This window comes from Strix aluco, chromosome Z, assembly GCF_031877795.1.
Source record: "Strix aluco isolate bStrAlu1 chromosome Z, bStrAlu1.hap1, whole genome shotgun sequence".
Classification (NCBI taxonomy): Eukaryota; Metazoa; Chordata; class Aves; order Strigiformes; family Strigidae; genus Strix; species Strix aluco.
In genome coordinates this window covers 31,889,432-31,917,311 of record NC_133971.1, presented here as the reverse complement: position 1 = coordinate 31,917,311, position 27,880 = coordinate 31,889,432, and the positions used below count along the sequence as shown (strand labels likewise).

General features: G+C 35.6%; 1 protein-coding gene across 2 annotated transcripts in view; it reads left to right on the top strand.

Annotated features, from left to right (window-relative positions):
• PTPRD (protein tyrosine phosphatase receptor type D) overlaps positions 1-27,880 on the top strand; it is a 384,170-nt gene that overhangs the window by 324,458 nt on the left and 31,832 nt on the right. For both annotated transcript variants that reach the window (XM_074812018.1, XM_074812017.1), the window contains 3 exons: positions 7,982-8,157; positions 22,642-22,761; positions 23,838-23,992. In XM_074812018.1, the coding sequence (XP_074668119.1) occupies positions 7,982-8,157; positions 22,642-22,761; positions 23,838-23,992 (451 nt within the window). The remainder of the gene's footprint in view (positions 1-7,981; positions 8,158-22,641; positions 22,762-23,837; positions 23,993-27,880) is intronic.

The window sequence follows — 27,880 nt, the reverse complement described above, 5'->3', positions numbered from 1 at the left end:
GATGTAGAATCACAAATGGGTTTTTGACCCATTTGGTGATTTGCATAATTTTAAGTATTTTCTCAGTCTTCAATTTATGTTGAAAAAGCAATATAAATCAAACATTAAATTCCCTTTTATCGTATGATAAATTGTCTTGAAAACAGTAATAAATTAGTATTTAATTATCCTTTCAATTTTTTTCACTCTGGGATTTTACATTATTGTGTTTCTGAAATTTCATGTGTGTACCTTCATAAGTTTAATACATTGGTCTTAGCATTTGGTAATAAGTGCATTTGGTAATAAGTGCTTCTCTTTCAAGTTTTAAGTAAATATTCCTACAGTGAAAATATGCAGTCTGCCTAGCATTTTAATTAGTTGACACCTGCATTTGTTTTCATGCTACCCGGGAAATCAGTACTTTGAATAGTGTTTTTAAAAAAATTGTCCTTTACCTATGTTACTATACAAGTTGAGCAGGACCTAAATTTGGACTACATTACATTTTGTTACAGCTTTATGGAGAATATTTGGTTGGATTGTCTGCAATTCTTTGGTGGCCATAAGATGACTAATATTATCAGTGAGGTTTGAATAATAATTATGCTCTTTCTAAGATGAAGAGCTCTATTATACACCTATACACTTGGTCCCTGATTAAGAACGAATATATATGAACTAGAAACTGAGCATCTGCCAAACTGTAATCCTACACTGATGGTCACTTTGCTTCTTGATGGTGTTGCACAAATGTGGAATGATGTGATTCCTACTCTAGAATGGGGCGTGAGGCCGGTTTTGTTCAGTTGCCCATCTCTGACAGTAGCCAATATGAAGTGATTCCTAGAAAGTCTTAAGAAGCATGTAGTAGAGATTTGAAATTACTTCTTTCCACCCATTGATAATATCAAGTTGTTAAAAATTGCATTAGCCCTGAAACACAAGGCTTACTAATGCTTTCAGAGTGTTTATTTTAGTACCTTTTATAACTCGTTACTCATGTTCAAACCTGGTTTTGAATACCAACTAGTTTCTTGGCCTCTGTAATTGCATACATCATGGAGTTCCAGAGCATAATTGCTCACTTTGCAAGAAATAGTTTTTACATTATTAAACTCACCACTGTTTAAATTTTATTGCATTATAAGTTCCTTTGGAAGGAAAACTCAGATTAGTTGTGGTAATGTGAATTTCCACCTGAAAGAAAATACTACTTTGCAAAATTTTGTTCCCATGTTCTTGAAATCTCATCACTCATGTTGTGCTGTCCTTGGATGTTTCTGAGAGGAACAGTTGCAATTTTACAGTATACTGAAAGAATGTTATAATATAGTAAAGTTTATTGTATGCATCTAAATGGATTTGAGGACAGAATTTACTGATTAAAAGAGAAATAGATCAAGTTAAAAAAAACCTAGGCCTGTGATCTTAGACCTCTGAGTAAATAAAATATTGGGAAAAAAGTGATTAGACATTCTGCATTTTAAAAAGTCTTGCCAGTTCTTTTAAGAGACATCCAAGGCTAAAAGTCTGCCATAGGTGGCACGGATTTGCATAATGCTAGTGATTTAAAAAAAAAAAAAATATCTATCATGTTTCAGCAGTGTAACTTGTGTTTGATGGGAAATTTAGTGGCTTTAAAATGCTGCTAAAACTAGAAGTCTCTGACTGTAATATATATGGTCAAGAAAGAAAAAGGCAGGAAACTGCTAACTTTCTTATTTGATAACCATTTGATAAATTTGATAATTTATCATTGAGTGTGTAGGCCATCATCTTTAGATTTAGAAAATATTCTGGTCAGTATAAATTCTTGAACATCTACTGAACAGTAATGGACTATACAAATTATTTGCACTCTCTCACATTGCATTTGTGTTGCATTCTGCTAACAATATATGAGTAATTTTATGCCCCTTCCCCCCACAAGCAGCCTTAAAAACAATAAAAGTATTTCAGTGATGAGGTCAGGGTACAGAAAGATCAGTGAAGTAGGCTTCATTGTGTAGAAGTTTCTAGAAGTAGACTTCATAGAGTACACTTCATGGTAGCTGTCTTAACAGCAATGCTAAGACAAGTTGTAGGAGTATAATTTTGACCTATGGATCTGCTTATGCTGTTACAATTGTAACTGTCATTCTTGATACTCTTGAAATCAGCTCAGAACAATTCTGACTTTTTCCTGTATACATACCCACACTGTCCACTGGGGAAACCTTCAGCAAAACATCCAGTGACTTTGTTCTTGAAAGGGTAATGAAGATTTGGCACCTCACAATTTCCTGTGCACGCTCATATTGAAACTGTTTTTTACAGGAATTATCAAATCAGAAATCATTTTGTTTCGTATTAGTAGAGGCACTCATTGGCCCTCTTAATGCACCATGTAGAGGTATAAATGAATATTTCTATCCAAAAAAGACTCCATTGATAGATAACGTTGATGTTACTCTTAAAGAGTTGGAGACTCACTAAATCGAGTTTCAAACAGCTGTAAAGTAATCACAGTATGATGACTTCACGCTGGATTTCAATATCTGCTTTGCACTGTCATGCAACATACTGCTATCTCAATGTATTGTGGCCAGTGTGCTGGCACAGTGCTGTTATCTGTCTCTAAGGAACTGCACTGAACTTTCTATTCTGTACCCTTGCTTATTACTATCCAACTTTTAAAACAAAACAAAACAAAATAAATCCAAGCTTTCTTTCTTTTTCTTAACAGAGCATCTCCTGTTTCCTAGCCTGTTTTTCTGCTACTCACCTTTCAGGTTACTCATCTTGCCTGCAGATCTTCTACAGCTGCTAGTTCTTAGTTTCCATCCCTACATGTCATCTTTTTTGATTTTTCTTGCCTTTTTCTTTTACTTTCAAATATTTGTCTTCTGTCCTCTACAGAATTCCTTTCTTTGTCCTGCTTAATTCTGCATCTTCTGCCCACCCCTTTTTGACTTTGCCTTCGTTCCATAATTCTCTGTAATTCAACATTTCACTTTCATCAAAAGCTTTCATTTTACCAGTGTATATTACTGCAATATCTTCATTGGTCTTGTGCTGCTTCATTTTTCAGTGAGATATTATAGTACGGATTTGTGCTTAGACCATTTGAGTTTGATAGTCTCTTAACTATATAGGTTTTCTGATACAAAAACTTCCACATAAACAGTTGTTACTGGCACTAGTAGCTGCCTTAGTTCATTTTTGCTCTGACGTAGTTCAAAACATCAGTCATTGATTTAAAACAACAGTACAGCTTCATCAGTATTTTGAGTTCATAATTTCATTTTTCCAGCTTGTTTACAAGCATGACAGAATTTAGTCCTATTACTTCACACTCTTTTTTATGACTAACAGCACATCTCATAGGGAAACAGCACAGAAACAAAGGTTTATGATTTAATTTTTTGTAAATAGAAAGACTGTTTAGTACTTAGCCTTTGTAAAGGCTTGAAATAATTTCATTATTTGATTTCGGTTTGTGAATAAAATGTGAAGTCTAATTAAAGCTATTTAAGATTATAACTGTCTTCAGGAAATCAAGTGAATAATGCTGAGGTCTATGTTATTAGCTTTATGGATCTGAGTTGATGTTGCAGCAAGCTGTACTGTCATCGCAGTTCATAAATACAGTCTCAGCATAAATTGGGAGCTATAGAGTTCATTTTTTTTAATCTTCTGCACTTTGTGGCATTGGCTAATTTTGTTTCATTGTTCATTCATTCTTACTCTGTAAAATCTTGACTGCTTTATTCTCTTGAGATATTTGAAAATGGAATGTCTTTTATGCTCAACTACTCATCTGATTCTTCCCCCCATTGTGCTCAATTCCTGTCTGGCAGAATAAGGAGTTTGCAGACTCTGGTCATTCATCACCATAGTTTAAAAGGCTACTAGAAAATAGTCATGGTAGAATTATGATCTGGAAGTTTAGTCTTTAGCTGACTTTTTGTGGAGAAACTATGTCTCTGCCTTCATGAAAGTTGTAAAAGTCAGGTTACACTGCAGGATTACTCTAAATTCACACTTCAGGTATGCCATCCTAAATCTTCAGTAAACCCTACCGATGCCGATAGAGTGATTTAAGGTTCGTATCAATGTTATTGAAGGCATAATTTGGTTGCTTTGTCCCCATCTCGACCCATCTTTTTACAGAACAGCTGACCTATCTTAACTATTAAACCCAAATTTAAGAAATGATGGCAATTGCTGCTGTGCTTGTGGGTATGTTGCCTTCAAGCTATGGCAGCTAACAAAGGTTTGCGGGATTTCATTGTACTGCAGTCAAACTAGTTGTCATTTGATTGTTCTTGCACTATTAGACTTTGACAGAGAATTGTTCAGCTTTCTCAGCTCAGAATGAGGTTATGGTCAGAAAAGTCATTGCAAAAAGTAGCATTATAATATTTAGATTTATTTGCCTTTGATAACTGTTTCTGCTTGGTCAGTGTAGATATTTACAGATGTTCAGGTTTTGTATATGTTATTTTTAAACTGCACACACTTTATTAGGCCTCTTATGATAAGGCACCTTCCTAGAGGGTTTTACATTTATGCTTTGTGCTGATGAAGCAAAAACTGGTGTGGCAAAGTGTGAGACAAAAAGTGATAGTGGGAAAATGGTATTACAGAATACAAAAGGACTTTGGAACAGGATGGGAAACTGAGGTCATGCATGAAAACAGTGATAAAAAGAGACTTTGTGAGATATAGGTATGATATTTGAAGGGGCTATGAGAATGGATGGAGAACAAAGAAAACACCTAATGGATACTGTGGGTGAGAGAAACAATGGAGCTGAGCATTGTGAATCCTATTGTTCTTTTGATCTCAGCAGAGATATAACCCTATAGAGTACTGTATTATGCTAGAGATAAACCCTTGATGAAAGTCTTCTTGCAGTGGAGTGATGGAGCAGCACCTGGTTGTTCCCAGAACTGCATTAGTTAAGTCACTAACAACTGCTCAGGTCCTGTGTTAAATGGACTTTCCTGTCCATGTCCCAGCAACATCCTGTTCTTGCGCCATGAGGCTGAGATGCCTTGTAAAAGGATTTTTCTGGCTAAAGAACATAGAGATTTTTTTTGTGTCCTTTTGATAAAAGGCAAGTGGAGAAATAGAGTGAAAACCTAGCTGGGAAGAAATAGTCATTGTGAATATCAGTAATTGTTAATCTGAATTCTTTCTTACTTGCATCTGTGACCAAGGAAGGTATAATCTTGAATCTTCATTCTAATTTAAAGAATTAGAATTTATTTAGTTTAGAAGTTATTTACTTTAATATGATTTATCAATAAATGTAGTACAAATTAGTAAGTAGAAAGAGTATTTACAATTTTAGACATTCTGGATTTTTTTACATCAGGTACTAGGATTGTCTGATAAAATTTGTAAAGATCATTCTTTAGTGCACAGTTTGCAATAGTTCTGATGCTAAATTTTCACACAGCTTTCCCAGGAGATCATTTAACCACTTTACAAAGTGTTGTTTTTCTTTTTCATTTTTTCCTCAGGCTTTTATTTATAACATGTACTTCAAAGTATGATACCAGGCCTCGTAATATAATTCTAATTTATGCAGAAAACATTTCTTAACAGCTTTCTCAGTTCCTTTGGTAATAATGCCCAGTTGGTGTAGATTTCTCCTGTTGACTTCATTTTTCTTTCTCATCTGTTTTGTGCAAAAATATTTTATTATCTTGATAAAGGAAGAAAATACAGTGTTGTGCCTGGAAGTTGTATTTTCTAAGTCATTAATTCTAACATCCACAGTAAGAAGTGTCATGTAAAAAAGTTTCAAGTCTAAAAGAGTGAGGCTTTTTAACTCCAATTTCTGCTTTTCATGGAGAGAGATCATGCTTTTCAGCTATAGACTATGCAGGTTTTACAGGTTTTTTACTTTTTTTTTCTCCCAGAAGAGACTATCAATCAGTTCTAATCAGTCAACCAGTCCTCCTATGTCCATCCATGCATCCTGCCTGAGGAGTGCCATTTGCTTCCTCTCTAGTGCCCTTGAAGTTGCAAACTCTTTCCTTCCCTGAAATATTTTGTCGGATTTTTCCTTTAATTGTACAGAAAGTAAAATAAAATTAAAATTTGTGTTTAAATATAATTTGAACATATAAAACAATAAAATCTATTAAGCCTGAAGGCAAAATTTTATGCCAGACTACAGCTGCAGTAACCCGTAATCTGAATCGTTTCAAGATTTTATTGGGTCTTAATTTGTGTCACAGTTAATCAGTGGGTTTGTTCATCACTAAGAAAGTAGTGGAATGAAAGACCAAGCTTAACCAGAATGAGTAGAGAAACTCTTCAAATTGCAGCTAAAAACAAACAAACAGAAAGAAGTGTTAAAGAGGTACCTCTGCTTTCTATTCAAATTCAGATTATTTTGGAAGACACTTTCAGATATATGCCACTGGTTGTCATGAAAGATGGGAGTGTGCAGCCCTGATAATTCCTGGTTTGGTGTCACCAGCAGGAGATAATACATTAGAACAGATTGGAGGTTCAGTTTCTGACAGAAAGCTTGAGAAACATTTCTTTAAACATATTCGATAATTTATTATGTTTCACAGCCAAAGGAATTCAACTCTGTTGTTTTGTGGAGTGAAAATAGTCACAGCCTTAGAATAAGACAGGGAGTTTGTGTAACCTTGACTCTCTTTTGAAACAGTTTGTGGAACCTGTACCATATCCTGCAGTTGTAGACTTGGGCATGGCAGATTGGCTATGTAAACATAAATCATTCATTTCTGCTCAAAGAAGTAACTTCTGTTAATTACTTTAACAAACCTTCTGTAACACTTTATTATGATGCACAGTTCCAAATTTCAGCTAACTCTTGTAGGGAACAATTCCATGTTCGACACTGCAGTAATGTGAGGAACAATGCCACCAGCACTGAGATCTCACATGACTATCTTCTCTTCTTCAAGTCATCAGTTAAAAAATAGCAATGACATCAAAACTGGTGCCTGTCATGCTTTGTATTCCAACATGCACATAGTCTGAGTTAAAACCTGCATACTGCACTGCTGAATCCAGGAGGGACAGGACTCAGACCTGTATGTCCATATTTACCCTTTTTTTGTGAGCGTGGCTGCCTTATTAGTCCAGACTAATAACATGATCTTCACTACAGCCAATACTCCCCTTCGACTTTGGCAGGCAGCGTGTTATGGTCCAGCTCTCAGTACAGACATGGCATTGCATACCCTCAGTTAAATATATTCCAGTTAGAAGCTGTCTCACTTCATGTGACTCAAAGTGTGGACATGTGTCTTATAGACACACCCAGTGTCCCTTGTAAGACATATCCAAAATACCTGAACCTCAGCAGTTGACAATGCAGGTCCAATGTGCCCACAGGTCTTGTATTCCACCTCCTTTTCATGTATTTAATTTTTATTCAGACTTGCAGAGGTCTTTATTTCATGCAGTTTCTTAAACGTGACTTACATAATGTGTTTTGTTAAAATAAAGCTCATAGTTAGCTTCCCATTTAATGGGAAAAATGAATGTAGCAGTAATATTGTCTGACAATATTAACCCTTCTTCTATATTTAAAAGAAATTCAATGCGCTCAGTGAAGAGTGTTAAATGGAGCCTACTCAGGACATCTGATGGAGAGGCTTCCCTGTCTGGCCCAGGCAGAGGCTGCCATACTGGTGGGTCGCTGGAGGCACTGTTAGACCAGATTTTAAATGCTGCTGTTTCCACTACCAGGTCTCTCCATCTGCTACAGATTTTCAGGCTTCTTTTATACTTCCTTATCAGACTGAGTCCTTTGTTTCACAAGAATGGTTATTCCCAGAGAGACCGTCATACCCTTTGGCTCCACAAATGGCATACACTCACTTGCAAGTACCCATGTACTACGTGGCATGCAGCAAGCTAAGATTCACTGATCCAGCTGTGTCACAGGATTTTTTTAGCCCTTGTACAATAGAACAGTAGAAAAATGCTGCCCTGTGTTTTCACTCTTCTCTCTTTGCAGGCATACCAGGCAGTGACTATATCAATGCCAACTACATAGATGGATACAGAAAGCAGAATGCTTATATAGCAACACAAGGGGCATTGCCAGAAACCTTTGGTGACTTCTGGAGAATGATGTGGGAGCAACGGGGTGCAACTGTCGTCATGATGACGAAACTAGAGGAGAGGTCCAGGGTAAGGAAGCATATACAGTCTTAATAACATTGTGCCTGAGTTAATCACTTACATCAGATTTTTGTTTCTTTCACATATGTTCGTCTGCCTCCTGTACATGCACAAGAACTGATATTTTTTAGGTTGCCACCAGTTAAAAGTTTCCATACTATGAAAATCATTTGTATAGGAAATGAAATTACCAAGTCACGCAGTTTATTTTGTAGGTCTTTTTATACTCTGAAAAGCTTGAAATCTTTTGATCTGCAGTGATTTTTTTTTTCTCTGCCGTTTCAATCATACTGCAAATATTAGGAGGTGATTGAAAATGTTACTTCCTCTTTAGTGTCAAGAATATGATTGTATCATCTTGTTATGAGGAAGTTAATGTATGTCAAAAGCATTCAATTTTGTAAGTTTTATATGGTATAGATTAAACAGTACTTAAGATCAGTGAGGATTTGCATTCTTTTTAGCACATGCTGGGTGCTAGGAAACTCTACAACAGTATATGCAGTAATAGAATTCAAAATTATCTGTGATATTTCAAATTCAATTTTACAGGGCAAAGTAAAATTAGGAAAGTAAAGTACTAAAACGTAAGGATACTATTTGAATAATAGAAGTGCTATAGTAAAAGATATGCTATATGTGAAGGGAAATCAAAATTAATAGTACTTTTTTGTTATATAATAAGGAAACTAACGGAAAAGGTAGTAACAGGCCACTGTGTTTTGCCTGAGGACTTGCTGGCAGGTCAGTATTTAATGTCATTCATGAATCCTAATGATGGATGTTATTTGGGGGAAGGGGGCAGAGAAAGGAAAAAAAAGAGAAAGATGGTAAGAAAAAGTAAAGGGAAAAACCCTTCTCAGTGGCCAATCAGAAAGAGAAATGAGTGTCCAGCCCTCAGCACCCTCTCCAGTAGATCAGGTGCTTCCCCCATCATACTTTTCCCACAGTAACTCTGTATTTCATGTCAGGACATACTCAAACTCCTCATGTATTGTTCCCGCTTATGATGCTGTTATCGTTGCTGGGAGTATGTGTTGACTGGGGAACATGGTACACGGCTGGTTCATTGCTGAGCTTTCTGCAAGCTCATTAATGAGTCCTGTAGTATAAACCAGAAGGTACAAACTAATGTAGAAATCAGGGAAGGGGAGAAGGAAGGGGTGATTCTAATATCTAACATCCCAATCACTTCCCTTGGGAACCTGCCATAACAACAGGATCAGTGATTGCATGTTTAAATCCAGAGATTAATAACAAACAAGAGTGTCATGAGAAAAATACTGCCAGGGGCATGCTGGAGTATGCTGTCCTGGGAGCTTGTGTGAGGGGTAGCGAGCTGGAAATGGGAGGCCAGCTGCAGGATTGCAGGTTAAAGGCCCTTAGTGATACAAAAAGCTAAGGTAGCTAAGGTGATGTGCAACATGTGGTAAAAAATGCCATAAGTACAGAGGATCAAGAACAGTTCAAAAAGAGACTAGGGAGGAAGAGAGGAGATTTATCATCCAGAAAAGCTTTTAAATCAGTAAAAAGTATCTTATGGAAGTAACTGGATAATAGTTGATATTTCAGCTCATGGATGGAGCTCCATTTCAAAAAGAAAATGGTTTTGCTTGGAACAGGGGGGAATGCACCATAAACCCTAATGCTGTACTGTGTTGCCACTGATGGTTTTTTCACGTGCTTGGATACATATAATTGCAATGATTACATAACTTGTTGAACCTCTTGGCAACAGTCATTCCTTGCTGGAGGCTTATTGAAGTACATATATATTTATTCTTTTACCATTTCATCACCTTTTAAAAATAGTTTTTTTGCAGTTCAAGCAATGTATAGCATTCTTTCCACATGTGAATTCAACGTACATTAACACCACTATGTGTATGTACCTGATGGCAATTAGTACATAGCAGAGAGTAACTTTACCAGAAATTCTCATTTTACCTTGAGTCTTCAGGCCTTGTTTAGTTTAGGCACTGTCAGTTGTTTGGAATTAAGCAAATGGAATTTTGCCCATTTCTTCACTGATTACTTCTTATATAATAAAGTGGCTGCTGAATAGCATCAGTGCAAAGAAAAAATCTGATCCAAATAAGCAGCCCATTGCAGGTGTGCTTAAATACTTGAGAGTTTATCTTAATACTGCAGGCCACAGACAGCCACTGTCTAGAAAGATGTTTTGATGTAACTAAATGAAATTCTACTCATTTTCTCCAATAACTGCTTAGCAGAGTTTTAAGCTAACTCTAGCCTTTGCTGACTGCACCCTAAACACCACTGATCAGAATAGTAAATGCCTCCAGAAGTGATTAGCATTCATCAGCAATACATTCCCTGAATGTGATGAGAGACCAGACAATCTAGTCACTGGTCTGTCTGTGCATTCAATGCTTATTTTTGTGTATTTTTTTGTGCATAATTTAGCTCATTCTGTGTTCATAGGTCAAGTGAGTTTGATGCACTCAAAGCAGAGTATTAGAGACCAGCTATCCAGCACATAATTCAGCTCCAATCTTACAGTCTTCAGATCTGTGAATATGGCATTCCCGTTACCTCTTCTCCCAATATGGTAGCTGTATGTAATGTAATTAATGGTATTGATGATGAGGCAGCAGTGAGAATTGCTGTGCAAGAAAATATGATGACAACATTTCATTGTTATTTTTTTCTCATGCTGTCATTTTTATATAGCATATCCTTATAGCAAGAGACCAAGTGAAATTTCAAACATAAAATACAAACACTGTTACATACCATTAGAGACGAAGATCTTCACTAATTTTGTTTCTATTTTTCCTTTGATTCCTTTTTGATTGCTTTTGTGTCTTGGCAGCCTGATCATTATTCCTGCTGCAAGGCAAGATCATTTCTCTCTGGGACTTCATCTACTTTCCATCTCCATGTCATCATTTCTGTTTAGCTTGCTTTTTTCATTATGTAGTCCTGCAGCTTGATATCAGCCTTTTTTAACCTGGACTGCCTAGATAAAGATGGGGATTTTAATTACATCTGCAGAAACAAAGTTGGTTCATTAGCATGTGTTAGATGTCTGAGTAACTTCAGCTTTGAGAATGTACATATTTTACAGCTCAGTACATCAAATGAAGATATTAGAGTGAATTCATTATTCATTTGTTTGCCTAAAAGGAAGCTGCAGGAAAAGAGAAGCTCTTTCACTTATAACCTTTCACACTTTGTTGGTTTCATATGAAATGTCATCACCTGAATCTCACTTCACCTAAACCAGACTAGAGAAAGAAAGTCAGTCCCATCATTCAGCCACCATGCACATAATATATATTAAAAAGGATTATACACACTGGCAGTGCATGGAACAGTGTTGGTAACATATTTGTCACACAAATGAATGAGTTTAATCTAAATGAAATAAAAGAACGATATTGAAGGATGCAAATTAGAGATTAAAAAAGCGGTTGTGTGTTACACTAAGGAAAGCTGTAAAGCATTAATGTGTATACCTCTCTTCCACACTCCTCTGTCTTGCCCTCCTCCCTTAGCAGTGCAGATTTTCCTTTTTTTTTTTTTTTTTCTAGATTCTCTGAATAAATTGAGTGCTCTGAGAACTCCTGTGCTGTAGTGAATGATGTGAATGATCAGATGAAGATAATATTGCCTCAAACAGGAAACTTTTAGTCTTTATTCCTGTTTCAGGGTAGAATACTGTTGTGGATCATCCCCTTGAAAGAGAATTCAGTCCTTTCCTTCTTTGCTATGTAATTCCTTATTTTGAATATACTTACTATGTTATTTTGGAACTGATAGAAAATACTTACCTCCTTCCTTAGCCTCATTGGCAGTATTTTCTATGTTGAGACCGTAGTGCCTAGGATTAGAATCTTCTGTCAAAAAACGCCAATCAGGTCAAAGCCACATGGCAATATAATGATCCTAGTAATTACTCAAATATGAGCCAGATTCTGAACTTCCATACTGATAAGGAAGGCCTCGGGTTTCATGCTGATACTATCAGCTTCGTTCAAATTTGCTAATGACTAAGTGAATACATGAGGAAAATGCATTCGTGGCATTCTGTTAGCCTGATCCAGACACTCATTTGACTGTCAGTAAGTGGATATCATCATCAGTATTATAAGCCAAGAATATATAAAAATATAAGCATAGAATCTTGGTTTGTCAAAGTTTAACATCTTGAATGATGAGTTTTCACTGGGACAGGGGAGGTAGAAACAAACCCAGTAAAAAAATCATGTATCCTGTCTCAGATTTTGTTCCCCAATATTGAAATACGTAGGACTATTTGCATGGGTCCTATATCAGTTCCATAAGAACATCTAAGAATAGTTAAAAGTCCCTGGACTTAGCTTCTCTCAATTTGTTACTGATACCCAAGAGAGTCAGGACAGCTGGCACCGTCCCAAGAAAAGCCAGGCAGACTTTTTCTGAGATTGCTGCAATGCTAAATAGGTACTTCTGTTGTTCCAAGTGTCATGCAACAGGTCTGAATCAACCCAAATCAGAACACTCCATCTGAGTCTTTCAACTAATTTTTTACAGATTTATAGACTAGCTCATGTGTTAGAAAAATGGAGATTGGGTGACAGTATAAATATCAAGTAGATGAAGATGTGTGTCTTGAAGGTGGAAATTGAGTAAAATAATTTTTGGAGTTTTATTTTGTTTTGTTTGAATGAATGTGACATTAAATTAAATCGGGGAAGCTTTTTTCAGATTCATGTGGTAAAAAAACCAAAAACATTTGAATAAGCAGTGGAAAGTGTAATTTTACCTTGGGACTCTAGTAAGAATAGCTTTGACACTAACTTCTGGCCACCAAAGATTTCTGAGTCTTGCTATAGGCATAGAAAACATAAAGGCAAGTCTGGAAAGTACCCTAAATTCTTCTACGCGAAATGCACAAATTGCTAACACTTTTAATGAATCTTTATTTGTTGATGGCAGAGTAGGCATTTATCTAATGTAGCTGACCATATATAGCTAAGGCAAAGCAATAATAGTACATGCACAACAGTAAGTAATGAGCAAAGAAAACTAAGAACATGGTTTTCTTGTCTGTATGAAATGCATTAAGATCTTTAAGACAAATACAGGCTGTGCACCAGAGTTTTATGTGTTTGTGATTAGGGTAGTTTTCCATTTGTGGTGCAGGGCTTCAGCAGCAAATTTCAGATATTTTCTCCTAAATATGTTTTGACAGGTAATACTGGAGCTATTACCTGTCAAAATACTGGATCGACAATAAGTGATAATAAGACATCTTCACTAATATGAGTAGAAAAGTCATCAATACATGCACTTAACAATTTGTGACATATTATAACAATACGCTCCCAAGTGATCCTGTATTCTACTGTATTTAGACAAAATGTAATTGATTTGTGCATAAAAGCTGCACTGATATTTTTTATTGGACAGCACAAGTATGTAAAAATGCTTTTTTTAAAAGTTGTGCAACATGTATTTAAACACACAAAATATAAATAAAAACTTTAGCTACGTTTTGCAGCAACTAGAAAAATATGCTTGTCTTTATCTGCTAAGAGGTAAGTTAGCATCTCTCTCCCAGCAGACATTTTAGCAGATAGGACATGAGTTGCAGTTGACATTCATTCATACTAAATTGTATTGTTTTACTAAAGAAAAATTAAATGTGCAGTTTTGTCATTGTTCATTCCCTAATTTTAATGGCAAACCAATAACTTCTGTATTAATAATGTACTATCAGAATTTTATTTAATTTCTTTAGTGCTCTCAACATGCTAAGATATGAGTCAGAAAAGAATGAATGAAAGAGGTGGCAAAAAAAAAAAAAATCCAAAGTCCATGTGTTCACCAGATTTACAAAAATAGAAATAATAAAAAAAAAAAAAAAAAGTGTAGGTTTGTACTGGGTTTTTTTCGCTGTAACAGAGTGCGATGGCCACAGTTCAAGAATTCTTTCACCACTGTATGAGCTGGAGTCACCAGTTGCCATGTCAGAACAGTAAAACTCAACGATGTGGCTTTTCATTATGAAAGGATTCTCAAAGACACAAGGGCAGGGACATGTTCAACTCACTGAAATGCAGTCAGTCATAGGTGCTTAATTCATGTAAGAATCTAATCCTAGGTGTATACTAACATAGACTGCACTCACCAGTAAACCTTAAAGTTTCTTTTTCTAGGCATGTTACAGATGGAAGTGCTGTGCCGAAGTGCCTCAGCTAAAACTCAAGACTATTAAAAATAGCTGTGGAAATGCTGTACTATAAGTAGGGTTAATTCTGTGTGAAAAGAAATGCTGTAATGCCACTACATAGACTGAAAGTAGTTTTGGCATGCCATGTCTGGTTATTCCAGATTATACATATTTGGAGTTGAGGACATACAGAGTGAATGCCCCATGTGAAAAGATGTTGGGAAATTGCAGATAATCTAGAAGAGAACAATAATGATCAGAGGCTGGAGAAATTATATATGAGGAAGGTCAGAAAGAATTGGATTTGGTTTATATATAAGAGACTGAAGGAAAACATAATAGTCTTCCAGCATGTGAAAGGCCATTAAAAATTTCATGGCAATCAACCGTTTTCCCTGCCTGTGGGGCTCTAGGAGGAAGAAATAAACTTTGCAGAAAAGGTGATGTATTTTAAACTGTTAAAGAGCTTTCAAAATATAATCTCATGAATGGAGCAAACTCCATAGAATATTTTGTTCAGTTTCTTCCACTGTAAGCTTTCAAGAACTGTTTACACCAGAGTCTTACCTGAAATGATATGGCAATACATGGTACTGCCACAAGTACTTTCAAGGCGAACATCCAGTTTTTTGTCTTATGATTCTGTGTCCATAAATAAAGCGGTTTCTCCTAGCCATTAGCGTAAACTGATAGTTTTATCAAAAATACCATTTCCCTGAGGCAAATGTATAACAAGTGGCTTAGACAAAATTGTATTGTAACTCTGTAATTTGACTTTATTCACTTAGTTCATTTGCTTTGTGCTTAAAGTGAGACATACATTACTACCTCATATAATTCTCTTAATACAGACAGAGGGACTATGCCACGTATAGAGAGAGGCAATTGACATTTTGACTTAGAAGTTTTCTTTGCAAAATCAAAAATTCTGCGTATTTGTTTTCAAAATGCAATGATTAGTTCATGTTTGGTTTAGCACTAAAACCTATTACTCCAGTGCAGGGAATTCTTTCAAGGAATTTTAGGCTTGAAAAGGTCAGTGAATTAATTTAGTATTGTGTAAGGAAGATAAGCCCATATTTCCTTATTTAGCAGATTCTGGTGAAAGTTTCAAGACCTCTTCTCCTTTATGGTGAGAAATACATCTGGAAAATTTAAGTTCTTCAAGCAAGTGTCTCTGAAAGAGAATATTATGATTTACGTTTTCCATCATTTACAAAGCTTTTCCTATATTGTAAGAAAGTTAACAGATACAGCTGACTGAAAGGCATATGTTGGTAATAGATGTTTTTTCTAGGTGGTCTTTTGGGTTAATACCACAGGAACTGTGTGAAATACTTTTATGAGATTAAGAATTTTATCTGTGTATTAAACTAGCAATAGGAAGCTCACCATGACTCAAAGTTCCCTTCAAAAATCAAAATCCAAACCAAAACCTCCTAAGGTCCCCCAAACATTCTCTAATGTACTGTTTTTCATTTTCCTGCTGTTTCATCCATTCACTTCTGGCTTTCAGGTGAACCAAAAACATAAGAATAATAAAATTTTGTTGCTCTGATGTTTTACTCTTTTGATTATATCGTTTCACTGATTTCTCACGTAATACTCATATCAGGTAAAAGAGATAGCTCTCCTGTATGGACAATAGAAAATCTTTGTTAGAGCACTTGAATAGTAAGCTGAATTATTCAATACATTCTTCATACTGTTATGTAGTGTCTCATTCAGTGAAAGGATTATTCAACCTGCACACAGTGATCAGCCTTGAGTACAGAAAGAGGATAAAGCAAAAAGTAGTCAGCCTATTCACTTTTTCCATCAGTTCCATTCATATAAACCTGTTCAAGACCTTTTTGGAAAATCTTGCTGTACTTAACTGTTTGACAGACTCATCCTTCATAATGAATTCACTAAGACCTTACCTTCCCTGCTGTTAGGAAGAGTTCAAAAAAGGCTTCTCACACTGATGCCAGCAATATAGTTTTGAATTGTTCTTGGCTTGTATAGGTAAAGATAAAAGACGAGATAGAGAACACATTTCAAATATGCCAAGACTCCTTTTAATATCTGTTTCCTTTTGTTTTAATAACTGTACCATACTCTGTCAGGATCAGAATGGAAACACTTTGGAGGTTATCTTTTTATTAATCAATTATCTTTCAGGATTAACTGTTAGGCTGCTAATCATATCTCAGAAATTTCAAAAAGTAAGGGTGTAATGATGGTTGATTTGCAGACTTGCTAGAGGACTAAAGTTTGTTATGAACTGATTAGTCTAAACTGCATTTATGTTGTCTCCAAATCCTGTTTGGAACTTCTTTTTCAAGGCTACTGTAATAAAGACCTTACAATTATATTGCACTACAGAAGTGCTTGTTTTCTACCTAGTTTTTAAACTCCAAATACTTGGTTCAGATGAGCTTTAAGAATCATAGAATCATTTAGTTTGGAAAAGACCCTTAAGATCATCAAGTCCAACCATTAACTAACACTCCCAAGTCCACCACTAAACCATGTCCCAAAGCACTACGTCTACATGTCTTTTAAATACCTCCAGGGATGATGACTCAACCACTTCCCTGGGCAGCCTGTTCCAATGGTTGATAACCATTTCGGTGAAGAAATTTTTCCCAATATCCAGTCTAAACCTCCTGTCCTGGTTTTGGCCAAGATAGACTTAACTTTCCTTGGGCTGAGAGGGAGCACAGCTAGAGGGCTGGGCCTGGATCGATCATTGGAGTATTCCATATCACGTGACATCATGCTCAGTATATAGGCGGACGTGTGCTCTTTCATGCCTCGTTTTCGGTTTCTGGGTCAGTGTGGAGGGATTTTCTGGTGCGGTCAGATCGCTGCTAGGCGGGGGCAGGCTGCGTACCTGTCGCTGCGCTTGGTAAGCCACCGCTGCATTTTTACCCGGTTTGGACTTAGTATTGTTACTGTTGGTTTTTGTTCCTGTTACTAGATTTTTTTTTTATTCAACCTGCGAATTTCTTCTTTTGTCCCTCCCCTATTTCGCCAAGGAGAGGTGGGGGGGAAGAAGTAAACAACTGGCCACGTGATGATTGGCTGAGTTCAAACCACAACACCTCCCCTGGCACAACTTAAGGCCATTTCTTCTCATCACTTGTTACCTGCACAAAGAGACTGGCACCCACCTTGCTACAACCTCCTTTCAAATAGTTGTAGAGAGCAATAGGGTCTCCCCTCAGCCTCCTTTTCTCCAGACTAAATATCAACATCTTTGACTTTACATACTCACTACTATTAATCTACTGTAAATCATTGTTAGAGACCAGTACATACAAATGTTCTTTTTCCTGTAGTAAAAACATGGATTCCAAACCAAAATTTCCAGAAGTGATTAATTGTTTTGGTAATACATTTGCTGAGACCTAAAAGAATCTGTCTACCTGGTGCTGAGTGCTGAGTTCTTTCAGAATTTAAGATCCTATTAAATTCAGTGCCACTCTGAAAGCAAAATCTAAAACCGTAAATGTTTTATTTTCAGTCTTATTTCTGAATAGGAGTTTACAATTTTAATCTGTCATTAGATTTAGACCAAAGTGAATGAGTGACACCTGACCAAATCTTTTTAAAATAAGGCCTAAAAAATGTGTTTCTGTATTCTGATTTTTTTTTTTTAAATCTTTGCTTTACAATTGCTTGTACTAGTGTCAGCGCCTACAATCTTTAGACTCAAATCAGCCTAGTCTTTAAGTGGCAGGGCATTGTTGTGAAAAGGAAGATGGCTTCAGAATAACAACTGCTTGGAGACAGAACATTAGCTGGAATGTCTGAGGCACTAAGCTAGCCTGATAGAGTTTGAGGCAGTTTCCATCAACAATTGGCACTACCTTTTTCATTGCATAATTATTATTATCATTGAACATCATTGTAGAGATACTTTATTTTTGAAGGAAGTCCATCTGAAAATGTTGTTAGAAAGTTTTATCTGCAAAAGACTATTATTATTAGGAAAAACAGAATAAGAAGTTTGTTACATACTGCTGTTATTTCCTATTCCAGATTCAACATAATTCATATGCTGTTCTTAGAGCAAGGAATATAGTGTATGAATCTGCCTATTACTAGTTTGCTGTCTCTTTCCTGATCTGCGGTTTGTCCTTATAATCTCAGATGGCCTGTAACAGCTGGCTCGTATGTTAAGAATCACCTGAAGGGGTTTTTCAGTATGAATGATGGAACTTTATACTGGAAAATTATTTCTCTACCCTTGAATGTCAGGAAACTTTGTGTTCATACGTTCACGTGGAAATAAACTTCCTTTAACTCTGCCGATGCATGGCAGCATCTTCGCTAATGTCTGTCACTTATCAGAGTGTGAATATCCATATATATTCTTAGGAACTCTGTAGCTACTTAAACACCTCAAGTCTGAAATGGTCTCCAGCTTCTCATTTTTAATGGAAAATAAAGCATTTACATTTTCTTACAGTTTTGCTTTCAGTGAATGCTCGTACTTCCATGAAGAGCAAGGATTCGCATGGTCTGAGTGGAAGAAATGTAGAGAAAGAAAATGTGTGTATGAGGGCCATATTAAGAGAATGTGCCTATCATGTTTTCTAGCTATGTCTACTACTATGGTACTTAAAAGATTTCATAATATATTTAGTAGTCTTTTGAGAGCTGCTCTGATCTCAGATGTAGTGGTTTTGGCAGTGTGCAACCTATGATCATGAGACAGTGAAAACAGTAGTGAAAGGTATGCTTGTCATTACTTGCGATTGAATTTCTCATTAAAAGACACTCTTTGAAATCACCGATGAGTTCTTTTGTGCTTGTGTGCCTGTTTCGTTCATCTTGCCATCTTTAGTGACAGGCAGGAGAACATTAGAGAATTATTGGTAAAAGCTGTTTTCTGTAACCATGTACAGTTAGTGGCACAGAAAAGCTCTCACTGGGTGCAGGTGAATATAGTCTGCAAAGATCAACCCTTGCAACTGGGAGCTGGGTGGATAAGAGGAAGGTGAAGACTGTGAAATTTACCAAAGATATTACAAACTAATTCTGAAGATAAATAAACCGTGTAATTGTATTTCTGAAGGAGAATGTGTGTTGTCATCACCATACCTTACCACATTAAAGTTGTCTGTTTTCCAAACAACATACATAAGTGAGGAAAAAATTGCTCTTACTACAGGGAAAGTAAACATGAACCAAAGAGCTAAAGCAAAAATACATTTGGCAAATTATTTCAAAACTGACTTGACATTTAGTGTTAAATTTTGTATGACTCAAGGGGTTTGAGAATTTTTTCTGAAAAAAACATTGATATGTAACCTCTGAAAAATAAACTTACTTTAAGTGCTGAAGGCTGGGATCTTAACATAGGATAAAACAATTAACAAGAACTCTGTCTCAGAAAATAGTGTCGTAACAATTAACATACTTGATTCTCTGCTGCTGGGTGAAGTCCAATAGAAAACATTGTTCTGATCTCTCACAAAGATAAATTGGACTCTAAATTGTTAGAAGTATTGGGAATGTAGGGTTTATGATCACAGAGCAAAAGAGTGTAAGAGGCAAGTAAGGGCACATCTCTGAAGATCTCTTGTTCTGAGACGACTCAAGAGGCAAAAGGAATAAAAGATGTAGTTTCATCAATTTATGCTTCATGTGCTCTTCCAGGAGGTCAACTCCACATCAATCCAAAATCAGGTTTTCTTTCTAAAAATCTGATACATACTTTCACCACTTTCCACTTTCAAATAATTGATACACTGGTCTAAATATTGTATTTATTTTTGAACATTTAGTGTCTCCTTCCAGCAGCAGTCCTCCCTCTGCAACAGCTAGCTCTCACAGAAAGTATTTTTAAAAAATTGTAAAATGTTTGCAGTTTATGTTAGATAAACTAATAAATTTTTAAAAACGCCAACAACTAATATCTGCACCTAAGAAAACAGGCACATTTGTTTTCTCCCAGCCTAACTGAAAAGCAGCAATTTTCTACAGGCTTCTAAATCTGAATATATGCTTAACATTAGGTTACTATACAAAATAAAAATTAAACCAGGTATTTTCTGTTGTTTGCAAAGATGCTGGTAACCTATATGTTCTGAATTTCCATTTAATTTTTGTGTTGAACATTTATTTCTCTCTATTACATTTGGAAGTTGTTTCCATAAAGTCCTTCTAGTGAGAAAGCTGGTTAAATTTTCAGTCATGCTTTCTGGAAGATGGCACTGCTTCTATAAGCATACAATTTATATGTGGCAACTTCAGGGTAAAGAGGAGAACTACATGTTTAGGCATGCAAAGGGATAGACAGACATTTATTTTTTGTATTAATTTTATTAAAAGTACATAAAGTATTCTACCATTTTTATTACTTTTTAAAAAAAAATCATTCAAACCAAACAGGTTTAGTCAGTTTTATGCTCAGCCTTGTAGCTGCTAAGATTACAAACAACAGCTTTAGTATCAATACTTTTCCATTAAAAAATGTATGCCATTCTATGGGAATTAATAAAAAATAATAAACCACAACTTTTTTGTCTAAAATACAGCTAACCAATACAGACACAAGTTATACTGTGTCTATATTAATGATAAAGTGAAACTAGATTTACTATAATTATATTGAAATAACTCAATTGAAAGTATAAATTTCTGCTTCATTTGAAGAAGACCATAGTGCCTTGTTTTAGTATTAGGAATCTTGCATATAAATCACCAATATTCATTAAGTACTTGCAATACTTACTCTTTAAATATTTGAGTAAATGGCACAAGGGAGTAATTGCTTAATTCCTCTTAATAAGAGGATTTTATACACTATTAATCCCATTTTAAAAACTGTAGTATCAATAAACATTTTTAGTTACATTGATCCGATTCTTTATCTATAAATTAAGCTATCAATGCCTGTAAAAAATTGTTTCAGGTTTTTTTGCCTCTAATGAATGATCATCACCTACTTCAGTGTTTAGAATTTTTCCTAGAAATTTTATCTAGATTATTTGTTCTCAGACTGTGATTTGTGAACTCTTAGTGATCTGTGGCCTGTGAGCCTCAAAATAAAATGATCTGCAAGCAAAAACTATTCAGGACTGGGGACTTTGAAAGCATATGAAGCCTTTTTCAATAATTGGTGTGCAGAGTGAGTAACCTGTAGAATTAATGAGATTCAAAGACACATTTCTTAATTTTCCATTTTGGGGGAATCATCAGTTTTTCTCTTGGATTAGCACATTAATTCACATTTTTGTCAGAAATACTGTGCAATATTGTGTTTGTTGTTTCTTACAGTTTGTGTATTCTCACTGAGTTTGGTATGAGTCTGGCTTAGAGTGATTAATGAAGGCATTTATTAAACAAGTCCAATGTATTGCACTGGACTCAGAATAAATTTTTTTTCAGTGCCATATGCAAGGCTAATTGATAAGAATGTATTGTTATAAATAGAATGGAGACTGACTCTCAGTTTCACCTATCAGTCCCTGAAAGCAAAATATTTTCAATTATTTAACCCCCATAATACTTTATACCATTTTTAACTGAAATAAATTACTGAGCCTCAACAATGATGATAAACACATGGTTCTCTTGTGTGTCATCTTATACAGAATTATTTCAGCTCGTTAATATTCTAAACTATAGTGTTTTGAAGTGGAGATTTATCTCAATTAAATATCCTGTGTCTTAAAAATTGATGTATGAACTCTCACTGTCAAATCATGTTTTTTAAATGCCTGTGCACACAATTTTGTTCTATCCTTTTTAACACTGATCTGAGAAGGAGATTATATTTTCTCACAGTGAACTTAGTTGTTGGTGCTCTTTAATTTATATGTGTACTAAAATTATTTCTCAAAAAAAACAGGTTTTAACTGAGATATTTCTATACATACAAAATATTGACATCCAGCAAGTTTATATGTTTGGGGATTAATGTGAAATAGGTAAAATGCAGCAAATGCTAAAAAAATGGTCTGTCTACCTTTGCTGGATTAGTACCGCTATTAAATCCTGGGGTGTGAAAGATATAGGTTGTATTTTTAACTACTATAAATTGTTTTTTCTTTACTATATCCGTCATTATTAATATTTCTTAATCATCTGCCCCACTGAATTTCAAAATACCCATTATGAAAGGAGATATTGTAAGAGCTACTACCAGAAGATAAACTTCTGTGGATGATAAAATAAATTTCTTGTGTTGGATGTTTAGCAGTTGTTGAACATTCTAACTCCACATACTTTAAAAACCTACAGTGATATACACTCAGATATGTAAAAAATATCAATTTTAAATGTATTAAATAATTACATATTTTTCACTACAGGTGAAGTGTGATCAATACTGGCCAAGCAGGGGCACAGAAACTTACGGGCTAATCCAAGTGACCCTTTTAGACACTGTTGAATTGGCAACGTACTGTGTTCGTACATTTGCACTTTACAAGGTATATATACTTATATATACATACACTATACTTTAAATGTAAGCAACTTTTATACTTTCCCTTCCCTTCCCTTCCCTTCCCTTCCCTTCCCTTCCCTTCCCTTCCCTTCCCTTCCCTTCCCTTCCCTTCCCTTCCCTTCCCTTCCCTTCCCCTCCCCTCCCCACATTCCTTCCTTCCTTCCTTCCTTCCTTCCTTCCTTCCTTCCTTCCTTCCTTCCTTCCTTCCTTCCTTCCTTCCTTCCTTCCTTCCTTCCTTCCTTCCTTCCTTCCTTCCTTCCTCCTTCCTTCCTTCCTTCCTTCCTTCCTTCCTTCCTTCCTTCCTTCCTTCCTTCCTTCCTTCCTTCCTTCCTTCCTTCCTCCTTCCTTCCTTCCTTCCTTCCTTCCTTCCTTCCTTCCTTCCTTCCTTCCTTCCTTCCTTCCTTCCTTCCTTCCTTCCTTCCTTCCTTCCTTCCTTCCTCCTTCCTTCCTTCCTTCCTTCCTTCCTTCCTTCCTTCCTTCCTTCCTTCCTTCCTTCCTTCCTTCCTCCCTCCCTCCATCCCTCCATCCCTTCCTCCCTCCCTTCCTCCCTTCCTCCCTTCCTCTTACTTTCTTCCACCACCCTGCCCTCCTCCTTCCTTTTGCTTCCAGACTTCCCTGCCTGCCTTTCTTCCTTATTTCCTCACTCCCTTTCTTTCCTTTGCCTCCTTCCACTTTCCTGCCTCATTTCCTCCTAATAGCACTGAACAATGAGAGGACTTCTACAGACCGATTGTATTTTTCTTACAGCATGGAGTTTTGTAAGTTAATACAGAGCTCTCACTATGAAAAAACATTGAACTGAATGAAATACTCGCTAAAGCTCTGGCACTTGTTATGATGCATTACTGTGCATTATAGTTAAAGCCCTTACATTGTTTGAATCATGCAATTTAGAATAAAAGAAACATTTGCTTCTATAGCCTGAGTTCCATTTCTCTCTGGACCCAAATGCGGTTTAAATACACTTTGCTGGTATATATGCTTCTGCAGTTGTTTCATTGAAAAATGCTAATATCACATTAAGTGGCAATTTTGTCATTAAGTTCTTTAATTTCATAGAACGGTTCAAGTGAGAAACGGGAAGTGAGGCAATTCCAGTTCACTGCCTGGCCTGACCATGGTGTCCCAGAACACCCAACACCGTTCTTAGCTTTCCTGCGACGAGTCAAGACCTGCAACCCACCTGATGCTGGACCTATGGTTGTACATTGCAGGTAGGCCCAGAATTTCTTTCAAAGCATCTTATGTCAAGATTACTGCTTTCTGTTTTGTTGCAGACAAAAACATTATCTTCTTTCAAAGATACTTCCCAGTCTGTCAAAGAAAAAGATGGTTGCATTGCAAGGTGGGGACCTGAGTATGGCACTGCCTACTTGGATGGGCCAGAATTATTTTCTTTGATCTGTGCAGGAGATTTTAGAAAAGATCATAGAACATGGAAGATAGACATTTAGTGTTTATTGAAACACCAGGGTTAAGAATGTGGAAGAAATATAAATAATAATACAAATCTATTTATAAAGTTTGCTGAGTATTTCCTGAATAGAGCCAAATGTTTTTATATCTGTATTTAGAGGATTTTAAAACATTTTGAGTATTGCCTATAATTATAGATTGCGTCGGCTGTAATTTCATCAGTTTGATTCATATAGAGCATACCTCCAAAGGTGCTCAGCAGCAAAGATGTTATACTCTATATCAAAACCAAAATTAATAAAAGAAATGAATCCTCCCACTCTGGGAAGGCTGTTAAGTTAGTGTAATTACCTAAATTCTCTAAATGCAAAAATAGAGGAACTAAATTAATTGTTGAGTCATACAGCAAATCACTGGAAAAGATTAAATAAAATACAAAGCTTATTATCACTCAGTGGTACTGATGAAATGCAAGGTTATTATTTTCTCTTTGTCATTGGTTATGCATGCAAATTTCAGTGAAAGTGGTGGTCAGGTTAGGTAGTATGATTTAATGTTGTTGAGGGACTTTTTTTCCCTGATTTCCTATTAATTTATTTATTGGTACTCTACAATATGCATATCCTGGTAGTAAATTTGTTGAAGCTCTTTGCCTTATGTATAGCTTCTTGAAACGTTAAGTTACTAATGTCTTACAGTGGTAATGTTAATGTGGGTGTCTCTTTTCAGGCATATTGTAGCAACATTATATTTTGAGATTTGTATTGCCTTATCATTTTGAATTTGACATTATTAAATAGGTAAAAAAAATCAGAAGAGGAACAACAGAGCATCAGCACAATTTTTTTAGGCTAAAATATATGCCTTTCATTTAGCAACATTCACATTCAGTTTGAAATTAAAGTATTGGATGTGCCTAAACATTTCATTTCAACCTCAGAAGAATTTTCATTTTATGTTGAAACAGAAAAAGTAAACAAGTTTTGTATGTTATTTTTTCTTAGAATCTGCTTTCAGATTTTTCTTCTCTTCTCTGTCACTCACTTTGTAAATATCTTCATTTCACTCATTCCTTTGTTTCTCGTCCTCAGTCATTTCACTTTTTTTTTCAATTTTTTTCTCTCCAGTGTCTAGACTGCTCTATATTCCATGGACTCCTTTAATTATATTCTATTTCTGTCCTTCAATTACACTGTATTCTCAAACTCATTTCACGGTTTTTTACCATATTGTGGAACCATTTCAACATGAAGTATGATCCTACATGTCTTAGTATTTTCTCTAAAGAAAGATCATCATTCTAATGGTAGCATTCTTCTGCCAGTTTCTGTCATGCATCACCTTTCACTTCTAGTAGTCACCTTCTAGTTGCCTTCTAGTAGTCACCCTATTCCACTAAGATATTTTATCTGTTCTTGACAAACTTCTTGCTTTCATTTCTTCCTTTTCTGGCCCCTAGTCTGCCTCTGCAGCCTTTTAAAAAAGTCCTCTTTTCCTTGTTCTGTATGTTATCTGTCACTGCCTCCCATTTGGTGTTCAGGACTCCCTAAGTCCCTTTTCATTAAGCTCAGATACAACTATCATTAGATATTAGAAGTATTTCAAACTTATCCACTAGAGCAAAAAAATATAATACAAGACCATATCTTCTATCCTTTGCCTATGGTAGGCAGTGCTTCTTCAAGATATCCCACCGAAGGAATAATCTGAGTTTACTCCCCAGTGGAAATGTGGGATTCATAGTGGGCTGTATAAGACATCTGAGACAGCACTGATACCTTCATGTTTCTTCCAGTACCTAACAAACTGTCAGAGCTCAGGAAATCATAATAATGACATGTTAAAAGTGTAAATACAAGGGAGTTTACCTTTCAAAATATATTTGGTAAAGAAAGAGTAGGTATGAAGAAGCTGTGGAAGCATTTTTCTGCAAAGCTTTGAACCCATAAAAACCTGAAAATAAAAGCTAGCAGGCAACTAAGTACAGGGAGAAGCTATTTGTCTATAATATTTCTGTGAATTTAGCTTGGAGTTTCTTGCTCAAAAGCTGAGCTCCTTTTCACTTTTGATTCAGGTCAACACCCAGTAAAAGCAACAGGAGCCTGCCTGGGTGAGGAATAAAAAAGAGCCAGCTATCTGCATTTTGATCCTTGGAGAGTAACCCCCAATTTATTCTGTATTTATAAGTAGGTATTGCAAGCGAAAGATTTAGCTCAAACTTTTCCTTACTGCATTTTCCACATCTGCCTTAATACTGACCAACAGTTGTCTTTTAGTCCACTTCATGTTAAGAGATTATGAGGTTTTTCCAGTTTCCGTGGTGGTTTTGGGATATGGCTATATATCTATAGAGAATCAAGGTCACTGGAGATCTGGTTCGTGAGTGTGGTCCCAGACCAATTTGTATCAAAGCATCACTAGCTGATAAGCTAGTTTAATATCCTGGTACTAGGAAATGGTTATTTAGTGTATGAAGAATTTATTTAATAAGTTAGAGTGTGCTTAGTGGGAAAAAGTCTGAGGTGAAAACAAGTGACAACTGAAGAACCCACCCTGTACACATTTGCATGCATTCTACTCACATAACAGTGACCAGAAAAAAAATGCATGGTCTTAACTGGTAAAATTAACTGTGAATAGAATATAAGTATTACCTTTCAAAATTACTAGACTTTATAAGACATTATGATAAATGCATGTCAAACAAATGCAAGCGGAAGTCTTCATAACAAATTTTGTGTGATGAAAGCAAAGAAAAACACAGAATTATATGATCAGAATTTATGATAACATTAGTAATCATTTGTTACTAATATCCATGCAACAGACATCTTTTCATGTTATTTACACATCTACTTTTGATATTTAACAATTTGGTTGCCTGTGCATATTGAATTTGAATCTAATACAGAAGTCAAAAATGTGTTGAGTAATGTTGTATGCTCATTCTACCAGACAAAGCTCTTACTTGTGCAGAAAAGTTGACAGATTTTTAACCTAAAAAGGTAATTAAAATATAATTAAAGCTATATTATTTTTAAAAAGAAAACATAGATCATTGTTGAAAGGATTGTGAAGCATGAAAGGTAACATCAAGGCCTAATACAAATGCAGATTTTTTTATTTATGTAATCAGATATTCTGATAGGACTACATGTATGAAAAAGGTGTAGTGGTAATACTATAAATGCATACTACCATTACACGCTTTTTCCAGGAAAAGATCTATACTTTTCTGTCTATATCCACTAGGAAATATAGTTTAACAAAGCCCAGATCAAGGTAAAGTTAAATTTAGAACTATATTTGTTACGAACTGCCATGTTCTGTCATCCTTGCTTGAGTTACAAAGCTAGATTAAAAAAAAAATAATAATAACAGAAGAAATTTAGTGATCCCATCCTGTTTGTAGATACTTTTCATAATGTGTGTTCAAATCTTGACTTGGCTTATTTAGAATAACTTGTCTGAAGTTTTTTCTATGGTGGTTGTAATACTTGATGAAGATAGATGCTTTCTAATTTATACTGTTATATTTTAAGACTGTATCTTTTCAGTCCTTTTGCACAGAAGTTGAGTAATATCACAATCCAACTGGTGTCTCTGCATGACTTGCCCTAATTTCCAGAGCTGATCTAGAAAAAAGGGTTTCTTTAATGACAAAATACAGGCTTAAACCCTAGGAT